Genomic DNA, 23,438 nt, shown 5'->3' on the forward strand with positions numbered 1-23,438 from the left:
CCAAAAATAAGAATCCTCGTCCAGTATCCTTAGAAGGTGGTCAGCTCCCTGCTTGGGAAAGCAGCCTATTGTAATGTTGTACAAAGGTTAGAGGGGTTACAGTGAGTTGACAGAGATTACACTGAGGTGAAACCACCTTTTGATTACGTTCATTCACTGGTCACCGTTCTGCCCTCTGCTGCCAAGTTTTCTAATTCGCAAGTCCCTCACACCCAGCACTGAGACTGAGTGCACGGGAACACGCTCTCTAAGACAGCAAACCCCAGCTAGCTGATCCGTTACTTCATTCATCCGGACCCCTATCTGGTCAAGTCAGGGCTTCAGCCCTAGGACCCTAAAACCCCAACTTGAAGTGCCAGCCCCCTGAGGATAAGTCCCAGCCTGTCAGCCGACCTTTCCCACCAACTCTTACTGCCATGAGAGGCAGTGCAACATAGTGTTTAGGACATGGACTTGGGTACCAGGCTGCCTGGGTTTGGATCCTGGCTCTGCCACTTACTTGCTGGTGATTCTAAGCAGCTATGTACCCTCTCTGTGCCTCAGTTTTCTCATCTGTAATATGAAAATAGCAGTATCTACCTTATGAGGATTATTTAAGGTAATATTTATAAAGCACTTAGAATAGCACCTGGTACATAGGGAGTGCCCTATAAATATTTATGATAAATAAATTCTTAGGTTTTACCATGAAAGGCTGAGAAACAATATCCCCTAGGGACTGGTCATTCACGGAGGAGGAGTGAATTGCCCACATCCTTGCAAGCCCTGTCTCCTCCCACTTCCCTCTTCCCCTATCCGTTTCCATGGCGATGGGTAGCAGATGGAGAATTGCCTGAGATTTTCCCCAACTGCCTGTAAGCAGAGCAAGGAGCCGCCTCTCTCAGCTGAGGATGACCCAGTTTCCTGGAACCCCAAACTGATGGGGAGCAGAGAAGGCTGTTCCCCAGGAGAATGGAATAGGCTCTTAGCCTTGAACCACTGAAATGACCACGGACACAACCAGTTGTTGGCCAAGGTTATGGAGGGAGAAAACTAGTCCCACGATGGGAACAGAACCTCAGTGCTGGCCATTTGACCAGATATGACCCGTCCAGGGGCTGCAATCCCAACAGCATCTGCAGGTCGCTGGTACCTGGGCTCTTCCTTGCCTTAATCCACCCACACCTTTGGTCTAATCTCTCCTGTTTTTCTTCCACACCTTCCAGCTTCATTTCTCCCTCTGGAAGCCTTCCTGCTCCACCAGCTGAAAAAAGAAGCCACTGGAGCTTTTCTGGGGGTTCTCCACCCCCATCGCCTGATGCGCTTCAACAAGGTCACATCAGACTGGTCCTGACTGAAAAGAAAGTGACGGCAGGCGGGGCCAAGAGAGGCAGCTGGGGCTGTCAGGCCAGTGGCTGGCAGCTCTGTCCTTTCATCTCCCCAGCTGCCAGGTGGCCATCCTCGCTTTGCTTAAATTGCACACGCCATTTCTGAGGGTCTGGAGTCTGGGGGAGGCGCACTTTACTGTGTTGGGGACACCCGGGCACCTCTCTCCATTCATTTTCTAGGGTTGGGCTATCTTTGCAAAGAGATAAAGCCTTTTCACGAGAAGGAAGCCTCTTTTTCGGAAGGAAGATGGGGAACTCTGCGGAGTTCAGATGTGGAGAAGGGAGAGTGGACATGCCAGAGGCTCTGCCAAGTTCTAATGTCATTCAGGGGTCAGAGTTCAGGGCCAGTCTTATTACATGGGGGAGGGGGTGTGAGGACTGTCTCACACCGCTTTTTCTAACACCTCTTCATCACCATCCTCTCTGCATATTCCTCTAAAAGCCACTGAGAAAGGTACCACTTGTAGAGCCTCCACTAGTGATGCTTCTGGGACTATTGCATTTTCCCCCATAATGCCCAAATGAAGGGCAGGCCTTCCTGGGATGCTGCTCTGCCCAGACCAACCAGGAGAGGGCAGATGGGACACCAAAAGGGTCCTGCAAAGAGCTGACTCATCCTGGAGCAGCTAGCCTCCCCTTCTGTCAACTGAGTCCTAAAAACACCATCAGCGACACCTCTCCTTGTCTGAAAGGTCATCCTCACAAGGTCTATGTAGAGACCCATGTCTGCAGTTGAGGAAATGGGAAATGGAGGTTTGCGGAAGGCAAGTCCCCAACCCAACGGCACACAGCCCAGGGCTGCGAAGGGTGGAGTCCAGTCAGCAGTGCAAAGCCCCCACCTCACCCCTGACGGCTCGCTACACTGAAAGGAGCATGTGCTTGGCTTTTCTGATGCTATGTTGTTATCTGATAAAACTACGGGATGCGTGTTTATGTACTGCTTCTCCACTAACTCTTCTAGTTCCACTGACACTTCCCACCCACCCTCTATCTCATCCTTTACTGTTTAGAAGAACTTCAGGAGGGGCTCCCTGGACACCACCTTGGGATCTCCCTGGTGTCAGGCTTGCCATGTAAACACGCGACCTTGGCCTGCTATCCACAGCTCTTTCTGGACTTGACCACATCCATAGTCTTTGCAAACTACTCTCCTCCAAAGAAAGAAAGAAAAGAAGACCTACCTGTGTGATGTCTGGGGGGCACAGCTAGATGTAACAGGTACACCCCCAGCCTGGTAAGAACCTTTATACCCTGTTATGGTTCCTCCCACTGTCCTATTGGTGAGCCCAGGCAACTCCCCATCCTGAGCACTGACCCCCAAGAGTTGGGTACTGGTTGTTAGACAATGATAAAAAAATTTTTAAAGCTACAAAACTGATTCTAAGTGTGAAACTGTAGAAGAATAAGATGGTGCCAAGGCCGAGAAACAGGGTCAGGCTTACAGAGGGCTACACTCAAAGGTCTCCCTAAATCGCAGCCCATGGGGCCACCACCTTTGCCCGCGGTCCCCCATCAGAGCCATTCCTGGGCCTGCTCACCTGTATCTCACACGCAGCCTGCAGGTGGAAGACCTTATAAAACGCCTCCTCGACGGTGTCACCTAGAGCAACCACTCCATGGTTTCTTAGCACCAGGATCTGTAGAGGCGTAAACAGCCAATTAAAACTTTAAGCCTTGAAACTTTAGTTAAGGGGGAGAAATTTTTTCATTTTACGCAGATCAATTTCCATATCCAATCTTGGAGCATACCCCACCCCCTCCAATTCCTTACTCATTCTCCCTATACATACAACTAATGCCACCTGCCATGACTTTGAACCTCTAAAGCAGGTTTAAAGCATCCACCTTAAGAAATTGAAGATGCTTTTTAAAACTGAGACTGAATAGCTTGGTGGGATTCTTTGGGCAACGCCTGAGGGTTTTAGGCCCTGAAGAGCTTAGAAGTCTGAAAAACTGATGTTTGTGTTAAAGTGAATGAAATGACTTGCTGTCTAATACGAGGGTCCAACCTCAAAGCGATCTCTTGCCCTCCTTTGATTTACGTAGTCGACTTATGAGTCAAACCTAGAGGGGCGGCCCTCTGAGAAATGGATCTGCGGAGACAGGTGAGTCAGGTCACCTCCCTGGCCCTCAGGTTTCGTCTCTATGAATTCCAGGAGGCCCTGGCAACTCTAAGATTTTCAGTTCCCTGAAAGAGGTCGTAGCAACCTTCTAATCTAACTCACTAGTTTTACTAATGAGGAAATAGAAGCCTAAAGAAATTGAAAGTCCCCCAGCTAACTAGGGGCAGAGTCAGAACCAGAACCCAGGCCGTCCCTGTCGCTGCAATGTCGCTGACTCAGCCAGGGGCAGGCAGATCACCAAAGGGGATAAAACAGAGATGAATCTATCTCAAGGTCCGGGTGCACCCTCCCTGTTGGAAACTCTTCTTGTTTGGTTTTATCCTCAAAAACTCTCTGGATGATACACAGGGGATACCCACCTGGGAGCTGGGACACAGATCCACGTATCAGATCTGTCCTCACGGCACCTGGGACCTGGCCTAATCACGACATCTTCTCTGACTGAAAACAACTGGAGTTTTTTCCTCTCAAGAGCCAGAAAAATGGAAAGAGACCATGACTCTGCACCACGAAGGATTTTGCAGATAATGAGCACCCCGTCTCTTAAATTTTGGTGGCATTTCACAGATGTGAACGTCACACCTCTCCTGGCACTGCTAATGAGGCTTTAGAGAATGTGGCAGGGATTTCTGCTCTGCGGTGGAGATGAAAGACGGGGACTCTCAGGTGGGTAATGACTCAGGGAGTGAGTGCCTTTCAAGGAAGGCGATAAGCCCCCATCAACCCAGGCTTGGCTCTGAAACCTCCTGTACCAAGCTGACCCGCCGTAATTATGTGCTGCTATAAAATAGGTCTTCAGACTTAAATCAGACAATAATAATGAGATTGTTTATCTCTATAGAGTTAGCAAAAAAAAAAAGTGATAACACTCAAGTCTGGGGATGCTGTAAGGAAACAGCATTCTCACATACTAGTCATGATGGGAGGAGAGGGCAATTTGGGAACAGGAAGTAAGAGCTGTCAAATGTGCATCCTCGCGTTCACTTGGGCAGCACATGGATTAAATGTGCATCCTTCAGAATTTAGCCTAAGGAATCATCCCAAGCACACACAAAGATTTAGCTGAAAGGATTTTTCATCACAGAGTTGTTTACATTAAGAGAGAATTGGGCGGGGTGGGAAAAACTTTTCAATGACCAATCACAGAGGACCGTTCAGGTAAGTGGCAGAGTAGCCATTCAAGCAATGCGGTATAATTTAAAAGTGATGGAGAAAATATTTAATAATGCGCAAAGGTGTTTACTCACAATGCTAATGAGAAAGAGGAGACTATATTTTAGAATCCTAGTCTTGTCAGTCTACGTGACTATATATGGGGGTGTGCACTAAAATCTCAGGGTAGAGTGAAAGATTATTATTCCATTTGTTGGTGGTGTTGTTTATCTGCAACTTATAAACATTTTCCAATGAACATTTGTCCCTTTTGCGATGTTGGCTTTTGACAACCCCACCCCAGAGCATCGTCCCAGAACAGCTGAGCCAAACCCACCTTGCAGGTGGGTCCAAGGCACTTCTGCAGGTTGATTCGGTCAGCTTCCTGCTCCATCTCGCCATTGAAGTCGTAATAAGCCATGTCCCCCACCAGCAGGGCGTTGTGGGACACAGGCAGGAGGCCCCACTTCATGGCTGACACCTTTAGGGACACGATGGAACAATTAGCACTGCAGGTCCCCCCGCCCCTGTCACAGCCGTTCCTCAGAGGGCACGGTCAAGTTCTATGTGGGGACGGGTGGGGCAAGGGAGGAAGCACAGGAGAAATGAACACCCTCCCCACTGGCCCAGCTCTTGCTTTCTTGCTGCTTCCTCTAATGTCTTTTCATCATAGTTTTCACAGCAGCCACATCAATACATCACCTTCTAAAACTGCTGCAAAGATTACCGTCGAGGGACAGTGTGCTGCTGCCCACCTCTGCTTGGCTCTTGCCCTAGGACCCGGGACAAGGCAGGGCTGGCAGAGTTGGCACCAGGCTGGGGTGAAGCAGGGTCCAGGGTCCCTGGGGTGAGTCGGCTGAGACCCTCAGCTTTGCGGTCAGTGCAGAAACAGCCACGCCTCCTCACTGACAGGGAGGCCCACTGAGAAGCCCCATGTCACGAGCAATGGGGCAATGCAAGTACCAGGGAACAGAGATAAAACCCAGCCTGTCATCCTCACGTCCCAAGTCCTGCCTTTTATTAAAAGCAAGGTGCATGGAGAGGTCAGGAGAGCCTCTCGCCCTCTTTCACTCATCCTGCCCCACATGGAAGCCGGGCTCTGCAGAAATGAACCCTAGGCACAAATATATCGTCCAGTCTTAGTCCAAATTCTGGAAGGTCTGAGTGTTCATAATCAGCATGCTTTGCAGAGAAAACCACAAGCCAGTGACAGGTCTGTTCTGCCTCTGTAGGTGAGTGGCCTGGGCGTCAGTAAGGTGGAGTGAGGGTTGAGGGAACGTGCAGACTGGGTGTCTGCTGTCTTTCCAAGTGCATTGCAGCATCTAAGGTAGACATGAGAAATTCCCAGAGACCTCTGGGGTACAACCTGCTCCTTGAGGGTCTTCCTCATACCCTCTCCCCGTTCTCCTTGCTCCTGTCCCCAGCTCTCAGCCCACCCCAGGCAGCAAAAAGTGGGCACAGGGCAGGTTCCCACCATCTGATCTTCTATCAAAATCTGGTGCCAGGCTGACCTAAGCAGAGACGCAGGGGTCGCCCTCACCGAGGTCAGGGGTACCAGTTTGGGTACGCAGCAGGTGGGGGGTGCGCTGGAGGAACATTGCACATCTTTACATGTTCTCCCCCGACTGAGACTTTCAGAGTTAGAAAAATGGAGGAGAGGAGGTTCCCACATTGAGTGTTCCCTCTCCTCACCCTGGCCTGATTTCCAGGAAATCTTTCCAGAACTGTTTTAAATGGGGAGATTGGTACTAGCTTGGCAGGGGAGCCTCAGGGAGACCCTCAGAGAGACAGGTGCTGGGGTCGACCGCTGGCCTTGGGGACTGAAATGCTGGCTGAAGAGAGGACACTCACCGCCGCGGTGGCCGGAGTGTGCAGGTGGATGATGCAGCGTACGTCGGGTCTGGCGGCGTAGATGGCCGAGTGCAGGCAGAAGCCCGTGGTGTCCACTGGGAAGCAGCTGCTGCCCTTCTCCACCACCTCTCCCAGGATGTTCACCTTGATCTGGGCGGAGGGGAGGGGAAGACACTTCCGGCCACCGGCAGGCAGGGGCCCCTCACTCCCTTCCCCCGGGCACACGCCCACCCACCTCACCCGGGGCAATGCCTGTGCTTGGGGTGGGGACAAGAGACACCACCTCGCCCTCAGAGTGAGCACACGGGCTGGTGGGTGATAATTCAGCACGAAAAATGCCAGAGCAGAGTTTCTCAAACTTTACTGTACCTAAGAATCACCTGGAGACCCTGTCAAATTCGGATTCAGCAGGCCAAGAACGGCCAGAGAGTCCGCATTTCTAACAAGTTCCCAGTGACACCGCTGCTGCGGGACCACGGACCACACTTGGAGCAGCAAAGTGGGAGCAGAGAGTCATTCACAGACTTCCCCAGAAGCAGATAGGACGAGTCTTTAATGCCTGGAGACCAGAGGGTGCAGAGAAGCCTTCCCAGAGGAAGTGGCATTGAAACTGAGCCTTTTCCTTTTAATTTTTATTTTGAAAAAAGTTTAGCTCATACACCAATGTAACAGGACTAGCATAATGAACACCCATTTACGAGTTGCCTGAAAGTTAGTTCTTAAAAGACAAATGGAAAGTAGTCACTCACTGGTCTTATCATCTGCTTTTGACTCCAAGGGGCGAGTGGGTGTCATGGTTAAAACTCACACGCCCGTGTGTGTGTGTGCGTGTGCGTGTGCGCATGCGCGAGCTGCTGCTGCTGGTGGCTGTGGCTGGCCTGGCACACAGTTAAGCCACAGCGCTCCAGACTTAACATGAACAGTCTCACAGAACATCCCCATCGGAGAGGACCTCTTTGGACTGTGACACAGCCAGACAAAAGTCACTCTTTAATCATGTCAAAGGCAAAAATGACCCACGCTTCCTCCCGGCTAACAGGACACACTCACTGTTGCCACTGCGGTACCAACGGCAGCTTCAGCCTCGCTCCGCATCCCCCTCCCCCATAGGACGGTCCGGTGTCTGGCAGCTGACAGTGCCTATCCAATGCCTCCTTCTTAGGCTCCTCCCCCAAATCACCAAGACAACCCAAATGCTCAGACAGCACCCCCCACTCTAAACACCCTCGGGCTGAACACGCTTCCTGCCCCCCACTGCACTGCAGTCTCCCGGCAGCGGTAGGTAATTAGCTGTATTGACTAGAGGCATTTGCTGGACGTTAACAAGCCGGATTTTAGTTTCTAAAAATCACAACAGCTTTGACCCTTAACCTGCAGCACCTGTACATCCTGAAGGCAGCACACAGGGCAGTTCCACACACGTCCACCCCCCCCCCGCCCAGCCCAGCAGCCGGGCAGACGAGATGGGGCCAAAGGAAGGAACGGGCTACCGACAGCAGTGGCTTAAGCAGAAGCGTAAGATGCCCAGCAAACCCGCTCTCTCAAAATTCTATTTTAAGTGAATGTTACAGGATGAACATGACTTCCAAGTGGCCTGACCCCTGAAAGCGGCAGCAACCCTCCTGTCTCTGGTGCTTAAACAAGCGAGGGTCTGATGCAGACCCTGGTTTCCCTTCGGTCCAGCTCACCCAGCCCCTCTGCTGTGTGGCCCACTCAGACACCCCCCTCTCGGATCACCTCTCTCTGATCTCATGTGTTCCTTATCTCAGCCTTGGATGTGGGATCTGTTGTCACTCAAGAATCTCTCCAGCCTAATAGGACAGCACTATCCCATGCAGTGCCTTTGTCCAGTGGGCAAACGGTACCCTGCCTTGCGGATGGCCCCGGGGCCACGGGGCTTGGTGTATGGATGTTGCCACTGAGCAAATGTGAACAAGCAGCCCAGTACCCAGGACAAGCTTACAGTGGAGCGCAGGTTGGGATTTCATCCTCCCCTCCTCCACCCTACCAGCCAGGCTCCCTTGTGCAGTGCGTGAGCTGCACAACTAGACAGAGCAGCCCAGCGTCTACACATGTCATGAACATCTCATGCCCATGGCTAGTAAACCTGTATCTCTAGGTCAGATCTCTTCTGAACCTAGGATGACCAAATGCCAGCTGACCTCTCTCCTCAATGTCCCACCAGCTCTCAAATTCAATCCCACACCCCCAACGGGGCTTCACCAGGCCCCCTAAGACTGCTGGCCCAGAATTTCCTTCCCAGATCATTGTAACAGCCCCTGCGGGTTGTCCCAAGGATGGTTTGCCTCCACACAGCTGTCTGAATGCAATTTCTCCAACGGGAACCTGATCGCACCACTCGCCTGCCTCATGATGCTTCCAAGGCTCTGTGTGCCCAGCAGAGTAAAGCCTAAATGCCATCGATTTCCTAGTCCCTCTCTCCTTCCCAGCCTCAGCTCCAGACAGAATATGTGAGCCAGATTCAGCCACCCGCCTGTCCTCAGGTGCACCAGGATCTGGCGAGCATCGGCCTTGGTGTGCTCCTGCCGAGGGCACCATCGCCTCTGCCCAGCTCCTCCCTGAGCCCTGGTCTATGTCCGCTTATACCCTGGGCTACTGAGAACTCTGCATCTTCACCACAGTTTCAACCTAGAAGCTCCTCCTTCATCCCCTCCACCTCCTACAGCATCCACTGGGCTTGGCACCCCTCTCCAGGCTCCCCAAGCTTATATCATCTCTAGTCTGCCTTGGAGCATTCTTCACTCAGAGTTTAATCACTGATTGCCTCGCTTGTCTCCCTCTCCAGACCATGGATGCCTTAAAGACAGAGCCTGGGCCATCCTTGTGTCTGTGGTCCCTGTCTGACTCGGCCATGACCGCCTTGGGTGGCCCTATGCAAGTCACGTACCCTCCCTGGGCACCAGTGTCCTCTCCTGCCTGTAAAGTGGCCTGGCCCGTCCTCCTGATCCTGCCCTGCCCAGATACTCTGAGACATCGTCAGCCTGCTTTTTTTAACTGAGTACCTGGACTCAACCTGGGCTCATGAGTGTGTCTCATGCCCGGCAGAGGCCACAGGTGGCATTCTCCGCTCCCAAGCACACGATCAAGCAGCCACAGCCCATGCATCTAAGAGACACTGGGTCTCTTCTGCTTCTAAGACAGTCCCTTCTACTGCTTCCCTCCCCCCAACCCCGAAATCTCTCCTGAAAGAAACTGATGCCGGAAGTTTCTTCCTACCACACCTAAAAGGAGCAGGAGGAGACCCAGAAGCTATCTCGCTCAGCACCGGCACTAGAAGAGTCTTGCACTGCTTTGGGACAAAGCACCGGCTGTTGTTGCAATGTACAGCCCCAACCAGGAAGGCTTCCCAGCTCCCAGCCTTTGTGGTCCCATCCCAGGCCCAGAGGTCTCCAGGCCCATCTCTTCTCCCCTCTCCTTCCTACTGTGCTTGCTGCCTGCATCTCACATTTGGTCTCTTGGTCTCATCATGCTCTGAGCACTGAGTCTGTTTTGGTGTCCATGGGACTCCTCTGTCCCACCAGATTGCAAACTGCTTGAAGGACAGCATGGCAGTAGCTAGCCTGGAGCAGAGAGGGTACTGTCATTTCAATGAGAAATGTGTGGTGAGATGCCAGACTACTCACCAGGCTGGATGCTGTGACTTCGCTGCAAGAAACTCCCTTAGGGCTGATCAGGAAGTGGTCCTGCTCCTTGCTGACTCTCAGCTGGAGGAAAGACACGTGTTCTCAGCAGCAAAGAGGGAGAGGGGTCATTTCCAAGGACACACTACTTGAATCCCCACTTCCTCTAAATCTACTGTACCCAAATCTCCCCCCACCAAGAACCCTTATCTCCTCCTGGCCCATGAGAGATGAAGATGACTCCGTCTTTACTTGAAGCTGGGGAAATGGAGCTACAAGAGGAATCTCCCAGTGGCCAAGTGTAGCTCTAGAATTAGGATCCAGAAATTCCTGGCTCCTCATCCAGAGAAGTGCCCCCTAGGCAGGTTATCGATTTCAGGTAAGCGCAGTGGTTAGAAACCTTGGAGGGGCTCATTGAATTTCGGCCACAGGCCACCAGAAGTACCACAGCCATGCCAAGGTCGGGAGTTCTGCCTTCGGATTTTGCAGGGGCCACACGCAGTGCCCCACCCCACTCCCAGACGCTCTCCTCACCGTGACATAGGTGTCACTCAGTTGGGCCCAGCCATAGAGGTCCAGGAGGCGGTAGACGCTGCTAATTTTGCACCGCATGAGCCGCTCCCCCTTGGCCAGGTTCAAGGAGTCGGCTGTGTGGAGGTCATTGATGGGGGTCATCATGGAGAAGCCTGTGGGAAGACAGGGCAGCTTGCAGGTCAGGGGTTCCCGTCTGCCCTCCTCTTCTTTGCCCTGGTCCTCTCCAAATTCCCACTGGAACTGTCACTGCACAGAGACTCCCGTAGGCATGGAATTAAACATTCTTTGACCCTGACCCCAGGGAGGAAAATCCATGAAATTGTGCCTAAGGAAGTCCTCTGCTCATTCAGATAAAAATGGCATTGCTTTTGGTCGAAAATCACGACAAGACTCAGGCCACTGAATGAAAGGTTCTCACAGTGCCAAGCTTGCTATAAATTTTAAGATGGACATTGAATAAAAGTATAAATAAATTTTTGAGTAGAAATATGGAGACATTTCACTAGTTAGCTTCAAAGAAGTAGTTACTAATCATTAGGCCTACTATTATCATTTTGTTTTGACTGTACTGTGTAAGATGACCCTTTCTCTGATTGGGAAACAAGGCAAACAGAAAGCCAAGTCAGACAGGAAGTCAATTCCTCAATTTTTTTGACAAGTTAGAAACTTCTAGAAGTCAGTGTGGCCATGGTTGGCTGAAGGGCTGGAGGCCTTGGCGGGCCACGTCTGTTCCCCTCTGAATGTGTAATCCCTTGGTTATTTATGGTTCCTTCTGGGCATGTGAGGGGGATGTGGAAGTAATATGGAAATGGGCCTAGAGGGTGTGACAGTCTTATGCTCAGGGCACCCAAAGGGTCTAGGAGGTGATGCCCAGTCTGTCCCACTAACCATGATGACCACTGCCTACGTGTCTCAGGAAGGCAGAGGAGGGCATCTGAGCCCCAGCACTCTGATCAGTCAGTGTCTAGGAGACAATAAAAGAATCAATAGGAAAGGGTTCTGGCTGAAAATGATGTCTGGTTGGGAGCCTCCTGATGCTGCCTCTCCCAGCATCCCACTAAAGCCTTTAATGGATTTAAATGCTCTTCGGAAGCTCCCACCATCTCCATAAACCTCACTGCTACACCGTGTGATGTATGTCCTGTATCAGGTTTGCCATTAGTTGAAATGATGAGATGGTCTGTGAATATGCAGGTGGACTGGGTGCATAAAGCCAGCAGAGCAAGTCCCGAACACCCCATGTCAGGAAGGTGCACCCAGGGGGCCCATGCCCACCAGCAGTGGTACACCTCCAGGGCATACGTCCAGTACATGAAGTTGACAGGGACGGAAGTGGTCCAAAGGCTCGGCTGATCTGGCAAGAAGAGCAGTAACAAAACCCCACAGTTAAGGATTTCGAGTTCAAATTCACCAGTCTGGGATCCCTGCCTCCTCTCTAGTTCCCCAAACAAGTAATTACCTCTTTGCTTCACCCCGGCAGCAAAAAGGGAGGCATATTAAAAGCATAAGGCTCCCAGGCAAAGCCAGGCAGGGGTGGGGGTGGGGGCTGCTGTTGGGAGGGTCTTCAGACTCAAGAGCTCTTTGAATCCTTCTCTTAGAAATAGCTATGGAGTCCCAGAGATGGCCAGGGGGCCGGAACAGGTCTAGAAACACTCAGTCTGTCGTGTTCTCTGTGTCCCATATCAAAGAGTCTCCCTCCCCAACCCTGTGGAGCTTCCCTAAAAAGATTACCCCACCCACAGGCCCAGAAGAGACCTATTCATAGAAATAATGCTTATTCTGACCAGCCTCACTAAAGCTAGGATGGCTCAGCACCACATTTACGACACAGATCTAACTGAGCCATTATTTCAAAGTACCTAAGAAAACACAGAAAAAGATGAAAAGTCATCAAAACCCCTGAAAGCTGACCGAAGAACTCACTATATAGGGGGGAAAAGAAAACAAACAAATTCTAAGGCAAATGGAGCTGGACAAAGAACAACCTATCCGGGCCTGAACTCATGACACTTGGAACTTCCTGTCTCCACATTCCCCAACTCAAACACCCTGGTGTGCACCAGTCACATTTTCAGGCATCCAACTGTCTTTCTGAGATGCTGATCAGCGAGGCAATGGGAATGCTCGTCAGCCCTATTTCTCTCTCAAAAAGAAGAGTATAAGGTCAGAGTCATGAAATGATGAGAAAAAATGTGATAGATACAGGAGACAAAGACCAGAGAGCCTGGCTGTAAGTTATCAGTATTGATACGATAGAAGAAAAAATTCCTGAACTAAAAAAAAAAAAAAAGCAAAAACCCTATATATATAAACTATAAGAACTTAGTGTATTCCAGGGGGAGAAGTCCATTAAAAGAAAAAACCTACAATTACATGCTTCTTGACTACATTCCTGAAATACAAGGTAAGGGGGAAAATCCACAAGCATCTAGAAAAAAATTGGTTACATACAAAGAAGCCAATAGTAGAAAGTTTCAGATTTCTCTGCTACAGCAAGAGACATGAAAAGATAATATTATTGGAAACATAAAAAACAAACACTGAAGCAGAGTGACAGAAAACAGGTAAATAAAGGGACCACACAAAAGGATGCCAGGCAAATAAAAACAAACCAAAACAGAGGCCATAATATTATCAAAGTAAAAGTCAGGGAAAACAATATGATTTTGGATAGAAAAGGGCCATTTTGTAGGTCATTTTATATGGATTAAAGGCATAATCCACAATGAAGCTATATAGCTATAAAGAACACTTACATTTTGAAAAGCATTTCGTCAAGATACACAAAGCAAAAGCTATCAGAAATTCAGAGAGAAATGAACAGAAATCAAACACAGTGGGAGACAACACAACTTTCATTTTTTATAAAATCTAAAACTATAAATGAAGATATAGATTAAATACTATGCCCAGAGACACAGCCTACATCCATGTATCATTTAAATATGTTATTAGGCCACAAAGAAAATCTCAATAAATCTGCAACACACACATTAAATAGGCTACATTTTCTAAACGTAATGCAACAAGACTAGATGTTAGTAACAAACCCTTAAAAGACTACAAATTTCACCATTTGGAAATGAGAAAACACACTCCCAGAGTGTGTTTATTTTATTTTAGAATAAAAATAAAACCAAAACAGCAACTGCAAACTAGAAATTAACAATAAAGGAAATCAAAATTTACAGAGTAAGACCAAATTTATCCTCAGAGAAAAAAAATTCATAGCTTTAAATGTCTTTATTGTTGAATTAAATAGGAAAATAAATGAAATCCATTTTATTCTATTGTAGAAAAAATATAAATAATAAAATAAACCAAAGAAAAGTTATGGAAAAGAATGAATGAATAGAAAAACAAAATCAATGAATTGGGAAATAAGAAAATTAGTGGAACCAATATGTAAGTTCAAGAATTGGCTTCCATGAGACGATCTATGAATAAATCAACCTTTGGATTGGTCAATAAAGAGGAACTGGGAATACATGGCACCAAGAATGAGAATGGGATGTCATCTCATTCACAACACAAAGTTTAAATGACAAAAATAATATTGTAAATCACTCTAGTTATTTTTAAAGCCTCATGAAATAGATTATTTTATATAAAGTATATGACGAAAATTTCCCCAAGCAGCAGCAAAATAAAATTTCAAAGAACTTTAGATGAAACTGAGAAAAAAAAAAGTTATCAAAAATATTCCAGATTTGGATGGCTTTATAAGTGAAAAATAAATCTTCAATGAGCAAAGACTTCTTATCTAATTTAAACACCACCAGGGCAAATAAAAGAGTGGGTGGGGATCACCCTGATTCATTGTAGGAAATTATAGCCTTAGTACCAACACTAAATGAAGGTTCCCCAAGAGAACTGCTTTTTATCATGTGTGAATATGGGTGTAAAAGTTAATAAAATTCCAGCTAATCAAATCCAGTAGACTATTATCAAAAGAATGCATCAAAACCAAAAATGATTTATTTCAGGAGTGAAAAAAAGAGTTCAATATTCAAAAATCTATTAATACAATTCATCACATCAATAGTTCAAGTAAAGAAAACTCAATAAATGCCCAAATGCATTTTATAAAATTCAATATCCATTTCTGAGAAAAACCCATACTGAACTAGAATAAAAAGATATTTCTTCAACATGATAAAGAATAACTATCTCAAACTCCTGTGGTAAAAGAATTTCCATTAAAGTCAGAAACAAGATAAGGGTGATGAGCCGCTAATCTATTATTAAACACTGTTCGGAGAGCTCTAATGAATGTAATCAGAAAGCTGGAAAAATAAACCAAAAAAGTAAATACTGGAATGAAGGATGCAAAATGACCATTATTTGCCGATCGTGTGATTTTTCTATATACAAAACCCAAACGAATTGAGAGGATGTTAGAATTTAAGAGTTCCATAAGGGGCTAGTTTAAAAGCACGTATATATGCAACGATTTCCCTAGATAACAGCTATACCCAGAAAAAGACACAAATGAACTTATTTACAAAGCAGAAACAGACTCACAGACATAGAAAATAAACTTTTAGTTACCAGGGGGAAGGGATAAGTTGGGAGTTTGAGATTTGCAGATACTAACTACTGTATATAAAATAGATATATAAGTTTCTTCTGTATAGCACAGGGAACTATATTCAGTATCTTGTAGTAACCTATAATGAAAAAGCATATGAAAACAAATATATATATGTTCATGTATGACTGAAGCGTTGTGCTGTACACCAGAAGGTGACAAGACATTGTAAACTGACTATACTTCAAGGAAAAAAAGAAAAAGAAAAAAAAAAAAAGAAAAATAGGATGATTTAATTGCAAAAGAAAAAGAAAAAGAAAAAAACATTGACAAAGTTACATAAAATTTAACAGGATAAACTTAATAAGAAATTAGTAGGGACTGTATAAATAACCACTAACTTTTCTAATGGATATTAAAGAAGACTTAAATACACAGAAGATACATGTCATTTCTGAAAAGATTTAAAATTCATTCATGCAAATTTTTTAAAGCACCTGTTATGTGTCAGCTACTTTTCTAAGTCCAGGACACTATTCCAATAGTGAACAAAATATATAAATTTCCTTTCCTCCATGCAGCATATACTTAATATAAATTGTACATTAATAAATTCTCCACCAAATTAATATATTCATTTAATGTAATCCCAATCAGAATCCCAAAAGAAATCTTTTGAGGTAGATGGAGAGACTTGACAAAATACTTCTAAAGTTATTTTAAAGAATCAACTTGTACGATGGTTGAGAAAAACTGGCAAATGATAATTAAGGGTATTTTGCTGTATGATAAAACATGGGAAAGGTGTTTCTATGCATGTAGTCAAAAGCAGAACACACAAAGGAAAATAATAGTGGATTCAACTACATGGAAATTAAAGAATTCTACAATACAAAATTATCATGAACAAAATTAAAAGGCAAAGGAGACACTGGGAAAAAAATCTGCAATATATTTGACAGGGGAGTAGGGAAATAGCCTTACTTTACAATGATTTTTAAATCAGTACGAAAAGAATATCGAAGTAGGGAAACTGGCAAAGATGTGATAGGCAATTTATGAAAAAAGAAAATCATGCCCAATATGTATATGAAAATATGGTCAATCTCATTAGTAATTAGTAATTAAATAAATATACATTAAATGGTAACACATACTACAGATCAGGGTGGAGGAAACAGGCACTCTTGCCTTTCTGGTAAGAATGTAAATTGATTCCATCTTTCTCCAGAGTAATTTGGAGTCTCTAAATATGCCTATAATTTAGTCTGGCAATTCTGCTTTTAGTAATTTATCTTAAGGGAATAGTCATGGATATAATCAGATTTATTTACAAGGATGTTTATTGCATTGTTTTCCATCATAGCAAAAAGTTGGAAACAACCTAAAAGTCCAAAACGGGAAACTGATTAAATAAACTATGGCCTATTCAGTCATGTGCAGAATAGATCCACCAAAAATTGTTATAGAACCATATTTTATTCTGTGAAAAATTAGTCAATATATCCTAAGCCTATTAAATTTGTATGTATAATGTGGTTCCATTTTTTTTGCATAGCCTGTATATGTTAAGAGAAAAGGGCTGGAAGGATATACACCAAAATATTGATAACAGCAATTTCTTGGTTTTTTAAGTACAGTGATTTTTGTTTTCCTTTCTCCCTTAAGTCATCACCACCCCCGCCCTATTCCCGGGCATCAGGGATAATTCTCCATTGGGCCTTTAAATCATAGTAGCATCAGAAGCAGAGCCAGGTACCCCTCAGAGAGCTGCCTAGCTCCCCCAGGTCCCCTAATGCAGCTGCACCACTCCGTAGCCTGGCAACCGAGCTGCTTCTTAGTGCTCCTTCCCACCCCCTCAACTCCCTCCACCTCTGCTCCTGGCAGATCCCCAGATCCCACATACTCATGGAAGCTGTTGGGAAGACTGCGTGGGAGGTGCTGGCCATGAAGTCCGCGATCTGCCGCAGGGCCCAGATGTTGGAGGAGTTGTTCCCCTTCTTCATCTGCTCCTGGATGAGGCCTTCCAGCTCCTCCCTGAAAGACTGAAGCAGCCCCCCCCCACCCCGAGGCGCTGGTCCTCCCACTGCGTCCAGTGAAGGAAACCAAGGGCCGCTCTTCCAAGTGCCCACCCATCGCCCCTGGGTCAGCTAGGCCAGGGCCACACGTGGGAATCTCTGGGCCCCAGAGGGCACTGGGCTGTCCCACTGGGACCTCAGGAGCCTCAACAAACTGCTGTTGGGGTGGTGGGCAGCAACAAGGAGATGCTGGGAACCTATCCTTTTCCCTTTGTCCTGTGGGCAATACTCCAGATTCCAGGGCCTTCTTGTGTCTTAGTGATACCTAGACCCCTCCCCCTATCAGACATGGCAGGACTTCACTTTAGCAATTAAAAGACACTTTAAAAAGCAGAACTGGATGACAAGGTGTGCCACCTTGCCTGTCCACTAGCCAGGCTTATGGCTCTTCTGGGCCTCAGTTTCCTCATACACAAAAAGATTTGATCATCTCAGAGGCCGCCTCCACTCTGATATCCCGCTACCCTAAGCCCGGCTTTTCAGACCGTCAGGCCACAAATAGGGCGTGCCTGCCCACCAGGTGGCAGCCGGGGACACTCAGGAGGAAACCCAGGTGTTGGGGGATCTACAAAAGGACAGAAGCATCATGAGCTCCTCCTGTCCCATCTCCTGCCTGAGAAGAGTCTCGTCCTTGGGGGCCTCCCAAACCTCGGCTGGTACTGACTCTGTCACTTCTCCTATCACACCTGCCATCCCTTCTAGTCACACTCAGGGTTTCTGTCATTCTAATGCTTTTAGCACCTGTCATATTTCTCCTGACACAGTGTCACCTGTCATCAAGACCTCGGGCCCATTCCCCTTAGCGCTGTCCTGTGAGGTCTGAGCGCTCCGTGTGTGCTCTCAACCAGGGTCACATGCAGCCCACCTACATGGGGGCTGGGGACACAGTTCTTTGTGGTGTTCAGAAAAGGGCCCCAAGCCGCTTACGTGGCGCCCCCCGCTGGCCCCCGGTTTACACAAATGTCTCTTAGGTCTCTGTTAGTTTTTGGTGAGGAGGGAAAGGAGGACCGAAAACTGAGGCTCAGAAAGGGCACAAGAAACCGAGATGGGGCTCCTGTCTCTCAGACCGACCTCCTCCTACCACCGAGCCAAACCACTGCACAGAAACCAGGTTTTGCCATCCGCCAGCGACCAGGGAGAGACTCAAACACCCACGCTGCCAGAGCGCGGTGCTCAGAGAGCTTAAAATTGCTCCGACCCCGAGAGAGCGGAAGAGGAGTTATTTATCTTTCAGGTTCGCTGGGTGAATCAGCGTTCCCCCCACCCCACCCCCCCTCCCCTCCCACTCCCACTCCCACTCCCCCCATCCTCGGCCTCCTTCCTCCTCCCCCGCCCCGCCCGCGGCAGACCCCACCCACCGGGCTCTGCAGGATCATGGTGACGCGCTTCTTCTGCTCCATCAGGTTGAAGTCCTGCCGCAGGTCCGCGGCTCGGCTGCGAAGGCGCAGGTACTCAGGGTCGTCCTCGGAGAAGCGGTCGAAGTACTGCTGCCCCTGTGGGGGCGGCGGGGAGGCAGCCTCGGGGACAGTCTCTTCACTCATTGTCCTGCTGGGTGTACAGTCCACTCCTGGAACCCTGCGGGGAAGGGAGGAAGGGGCTCCCAGTCGGGGTACACGTCTCCTAAAACAGGACCTGGATTCGAGGGGAGTCGCCCTGGCTTGCGGCTACTTCCAGGAGGGTGTGAGCGGGGCCTCGGGTTGGAGGGCAGGGCTCCGGCAACTGCCGGCCTATAGGGGGCGCTAAAGCACCGTCCGACTAAGTGAAAATAGGGCCCCGGCTGGGGGACCACCGCCCTTCCCTGCCCTACCGCCCGGCTTTCCTGGCCACAGTCCGGTTCATGTAGACCGGTCCCCCAGTGCGAGCGCGACCTGCAGGCCTTTGGGGCCATTTCTGTGAAGCTTATCCACGCAGTGTATAGCTATTCACTGGGAATTCGTACTTGATCTAAAATGTAAAACCTCGAAGAAGTCTCCTAAAAACATTTGGTGGGAAATCCACAGGAGAAAACGGAAAAAAGAAAGAGGAAATTCTAAAAGGCAGGAAACGTTTTGTGCAGTGCCTTTCTCCAACTTTACTTTGGCCTCTTGAAAAGAATTACTGGTGGATCTGTATTCAAATGCCACCACAACCTCCCCCCCCCACCAACACTTTTACAAGTTTAAAAAACCACGACCTCTGACCTTCATTCTGCCACTAATTACTCATCCCTTATAAAAACGCTTACCAAATCTCCCCCAGTTAGCACCACCCTTACCAGCCATGTCCATGAGCTGGAGGATGGAGGAAGGAGTCGTCTGGGAGTAGTGGCCAAAAGCAAACAAACCAAATAAACATTCACCAAAGAAGTATTTGGAAACCCATTTGGCAGGTTGCTAGAATGGTTGAGGTTAGACTTAGTGACACTGAAAGCCCGATTCTTCATTTAAGTGGAGAAAAAGTGCTTGAGTCCATCAGGGATGTCTGGACTAGAAGTCAGAGCTTGCAGTGTTGCCCCAGTTCTGAATTCTGTAGCTGCATGGACTTGGGCAACTAATTGCCCACTTGGGTCTCATTTTGTCCATCTCTACAAGGGAGAGTGAACACAGTGGACTTCTGGGGCCTCTTCCAGCTCTGACACGGTGTGGAGAGAGACAGATTTATGTAGAGAAGGCAGAAGAACAGAGGATCCAGGTTTCCTGGAACAAGACACCCTCTTTCTACATTTCCCCAGTGCCTCTCCCTCAAGCCAAATGCCAAAAGAGAAACATGCAAAGAACACACATGACCTCCTGACATTGCCTTGTGGTTGCAAGTCAATCCCACGTGCATGGGATACTCATGGGAATACTTCACCCTCAGCATGCTCCCACCCAGCCTCATCTCCAGTACTTGGGCGGTAAGAAGAGCCGGCGAGGTCAAACACAGTGGGAATGCATCGGAGCCATGCAGACATCGGGTCACCACCCAGATCCTTCTGGGCAGACAGCGCTGCAGACCAGAATTCTTCCAGAGACATCACTCCACTGTACTCAACCCTTTTAATTCTCTTTGGCACCTTGACAGCCCCAATTCTTCGATGTTACTTTAAAAATAGCAAGAAGCCACCCCCCGATGGGTAAACTGGATGTGAGTGGGGAGATCCCTGCATTCCTTCCAACACCAAGTCCCACCAGCTTCAGAACCAACTGAGCTGTCAGCTTCTCTGGGACTAGCTCCGCCTGGTGCTGAATCTTCCTGGCCTAAATCCTATTCATCCAGGCAGGAAGAAGCCAGTCCTCTCCTTTCCCTTTGGAGTAGCTGCATTTCCCAGGAACAGATCTGCGAAGGCTCTGAAGTAGCTCTCCCCTACATAGCATGAGGAATGAAGAAGTTCTGGGCTTGATGGACAGGAGCCCCCAGGCCTGCCTTCACTTCTTACAGCCCAGGCCCATAGGGCTGCTCCAGAGATGCTCTGATGGGGTGAGGTAGGACATGAAGACCCTGACTCCCTCACCATGACAGCCAGGGCCTGGGCAAACTCTTTGGCTTTGTGAACCAGAGGCATCCTTTTGTGCCCCTTCCTTCCCTTCCCAAAATGTTGGGAGGTGATCAAAGTTGTGTGCAGTACAGCTTAGTGGTTAAAAGCATGGCCTCTGGAACTAGACCTCAAATCTCAGCTGTGCCCCTTAAGAGCTGTGTGATCTTGGGCAAGTTACCTAACCTCTCTGTGCCTGACCTTCCCCATATATTAAATGGCCATTGCAACTATTTAGCTCCTCTTTAGGTTGTTGTGAGGATTAGGTGAGTTAATGTACGTGAAGTACTTCACACAGTGCCTGGTGTGAGGCAAGCGCTATTAGCACTGGCTCTCATTATGTGCCATTTAGGGGCTAGACTCATCGTAGCGTTAGAAACTCAAGTAATGAGAGGCTTATGATTCAATTGTAAACAGGTGCACACTAAATAACTGTAATTATATGTTTTAGTCCCCAAACTAATTCAATCTTGAGCTATATTAACAAAAAGAAAATCCAGAAAAAGACCGACGAGAATGCCTTGTTCTCTGACCAGATAGTGGGAACACAGCAACCTGGAGATCCCAGAAAAGGGAGGGAAACAGTGCAAAGATCACAGGAGATCGGCACTTGTGGGGTCAGGCGTGACGTCATACAGAGATAGAAGAAGACATATGTGTCTATATATGTGAATCACTACGCGGTACACCAGAAACTAACACAACATTGTAAATCAACTATACATCAATTAAACAAAAGAAAAAGAGAAAGAATACATGGGGCCTCTGGCCCGGGTTCCTGGCACAGAGCTTCAAAACACCATGAGATTTCTAAAATGTCCAGAAGACCTGAGGAATGTCTTTTGTTAGTCATAATGAGCCGCTTTCCCCAAACCTGAGTTTTTATGCAAATGAGGTAACTAGCAGTGGGCACTTAGATATTTCAAGGAATAGACTGGCCACCAAGAAAGACTGAGCACATGATTAGAGGGTTAGAACTTCAGCCCACCCCAACTGCCGAGGGAGGGAGGGGAGGGGGGCTGCAGCCTGCATTCAGTCAGGTAGCAAATGATTTAATCACTTACGCCAGTAATAACACACACAACCCCATTAAAGAATGCTGGACACCGAGGCCTGGGGGAGCTTCTTGGTTCATGAGCACACTGCAGCGCTGGGCAGTGACGGATCCCACCAGGAGGGGGCGTGGAAGCTCTGCACCCTGCCCTCAACCCCTAGACCCTGCCCCTCTTTCTTTTGACTATTCCTGAGTTGGATCTTTTATAATAAAACTGTAATTGCTGTTACAGCACTTTTAGTGAGTTCGGTGAGTTATTCCAGGGAATTATAGAAACTGAGAGGGAGGTTGTGGGAACCATCAAATTTATAGTTAAGTCAGTCAGAAGTGCAGGTGGTGAGGGGACCACGCCAGCAGCTGGCCTCTGAAGTGGAAGGAGTCTTGTCCATAACCTTGTCTTTGCACTTATGTGCTCTGTAACTCAGGGTAGTGTCAGAGAATTGGTGAGGGAACAGCACCAGGCAACTTCTATTTGTGATTTAGTTTCACTCCCAGGACCACTCTGTGAGGCAGAAATTATTGTCCCAGCTTTACCGATAAACTGAATCAGAGAGGTTAACTAACTTGCCCCAGATCACACAGGGAATAGTGGAGTCAGGATTTCAACCAGGCTTGTCTCTGGCCCCCTATCCTGCACTCCTCCACTCCAACTGCCCGCAAATATCTGTTGGGTTGCCATGTGGAGGAGGGATCAGGCTGATTCCTTAGAACCTCAGGGGCCAGAACCACGGGACCAAGTGCCTCAGGCAGGCGGATTCTAGCTGCAGGTATGAGGGTGAACCTTCCACCAGCAGGAGCTGCTCAGTGATGAGAAGATGGGACAGGCTGCCTTGTTAGGTGGTGAGCTCTCTCCTTGGAGTCAGAGTGACCACAGGATGCTGCAGAGGGGCTTCTGTCCTGCTGGAGGTCAGACTAGTGACCTTTAAGGTCCTTCAGATTCCACGGTAGCTCTGGAGTCAGCAGGATGGGGGGAGTTCATGGCAATGACCTGAGTGTCTAGAAGCTCATCCTGGTGAGAATGGACCCAGCCAAAAAATGTGTCTCACCACCCCCATCACCACCAAAAGCTACAGACTATTTACCAGGAGGCTGGATCAGCCTTGTCCCAGGCTGCTTCTTCTCAGCGCTCAGCCTGCACTCTCGGCTCCACGCCCAGGGTCGCTGACCACATCTACAGGATTTCAAACATCCGGGTGGAAACTGGAAAACACAAACACGACAAATATCAGGGTGTTGTTGTCTGCACCACCATGACTCTTTTTAAGAATTTCCCAGCAGTCCTTAAAATAAATCAGCACCTAATGGTGCTTTAAAAAAAAAAAAAAACACTCTGGCTGGCTGCTCATTAGACTGTGGCAAGTCACAGGCACTCAAGGGCCTTTGCCGACCCCAATGCCCCACGGCCACCTTAAAAATGACCTCCCAGAACAGACCATCACTCTGGCCAAACCTACACCAGAGCCTCTCTCCTCCAGCCAGCGCCTCCTCCCTTCCCCCCACCCAGCTGGCCACCTATCAAGCGTCCCAGAAGGCAGCCTTGACTTCTCCCTTGTGCACCTACTCTGTCACCAAGTTCTCTGGTCTTAATCCCTCTCACCCAGAGCACGACGCCCT

At 48.1% G+C, this 23,438-nt stretch overlaps 1 protein-coding gene across 1 annotated transcript in view; it reads right to left on the minus strand.

Annotated features, from left to right (window-relative positions):
* The window catches only part of ADD2 (adducin 2), a 95,949-nt gene that overhangs the window by 24,762 nt on the left and 47,749 nt on the right, over nt 1-23,438 (minus strand). Inside the window, 8 exon segments of the mRNA XM_032497765.1 lie at nt 2,906-3,004; nt 4,980-5,123; nt 6,494-6,643; nt 10,138-10,218; nt 10,669-10,820; nt 17,106-17,244; nt 18,636-18,852; nt 22,907-23,024. Of these exon segments, the coding sequence (XP_032353656.1) occupies nt 2,906-3,004; nt 4,980-5,123; nt 6,494-6,643; nt 10,138-10,218; nt 10,669-10,820; nt 17,106-17,244; nt 18,636-18,818 (948 nt within the window). The 5' untranslated portion in view covers nt 18,819-18,852; nt 22,907-23,024.

The sequence above is a fragment of the Camelus ferus genome, chromosome 15 (genome assembly GCF_009834535.1).
Source record: "Camelus ferus isolate YT-003-E chromosome 15, BCGSAC_Cfer_1.0, whole genome shotgun sequence".
NCBI lineage: Eukaryota > Metazoa > Chordata > Mammalia > Artiodactyla > Camelidae > Camelus > Camelus ferus.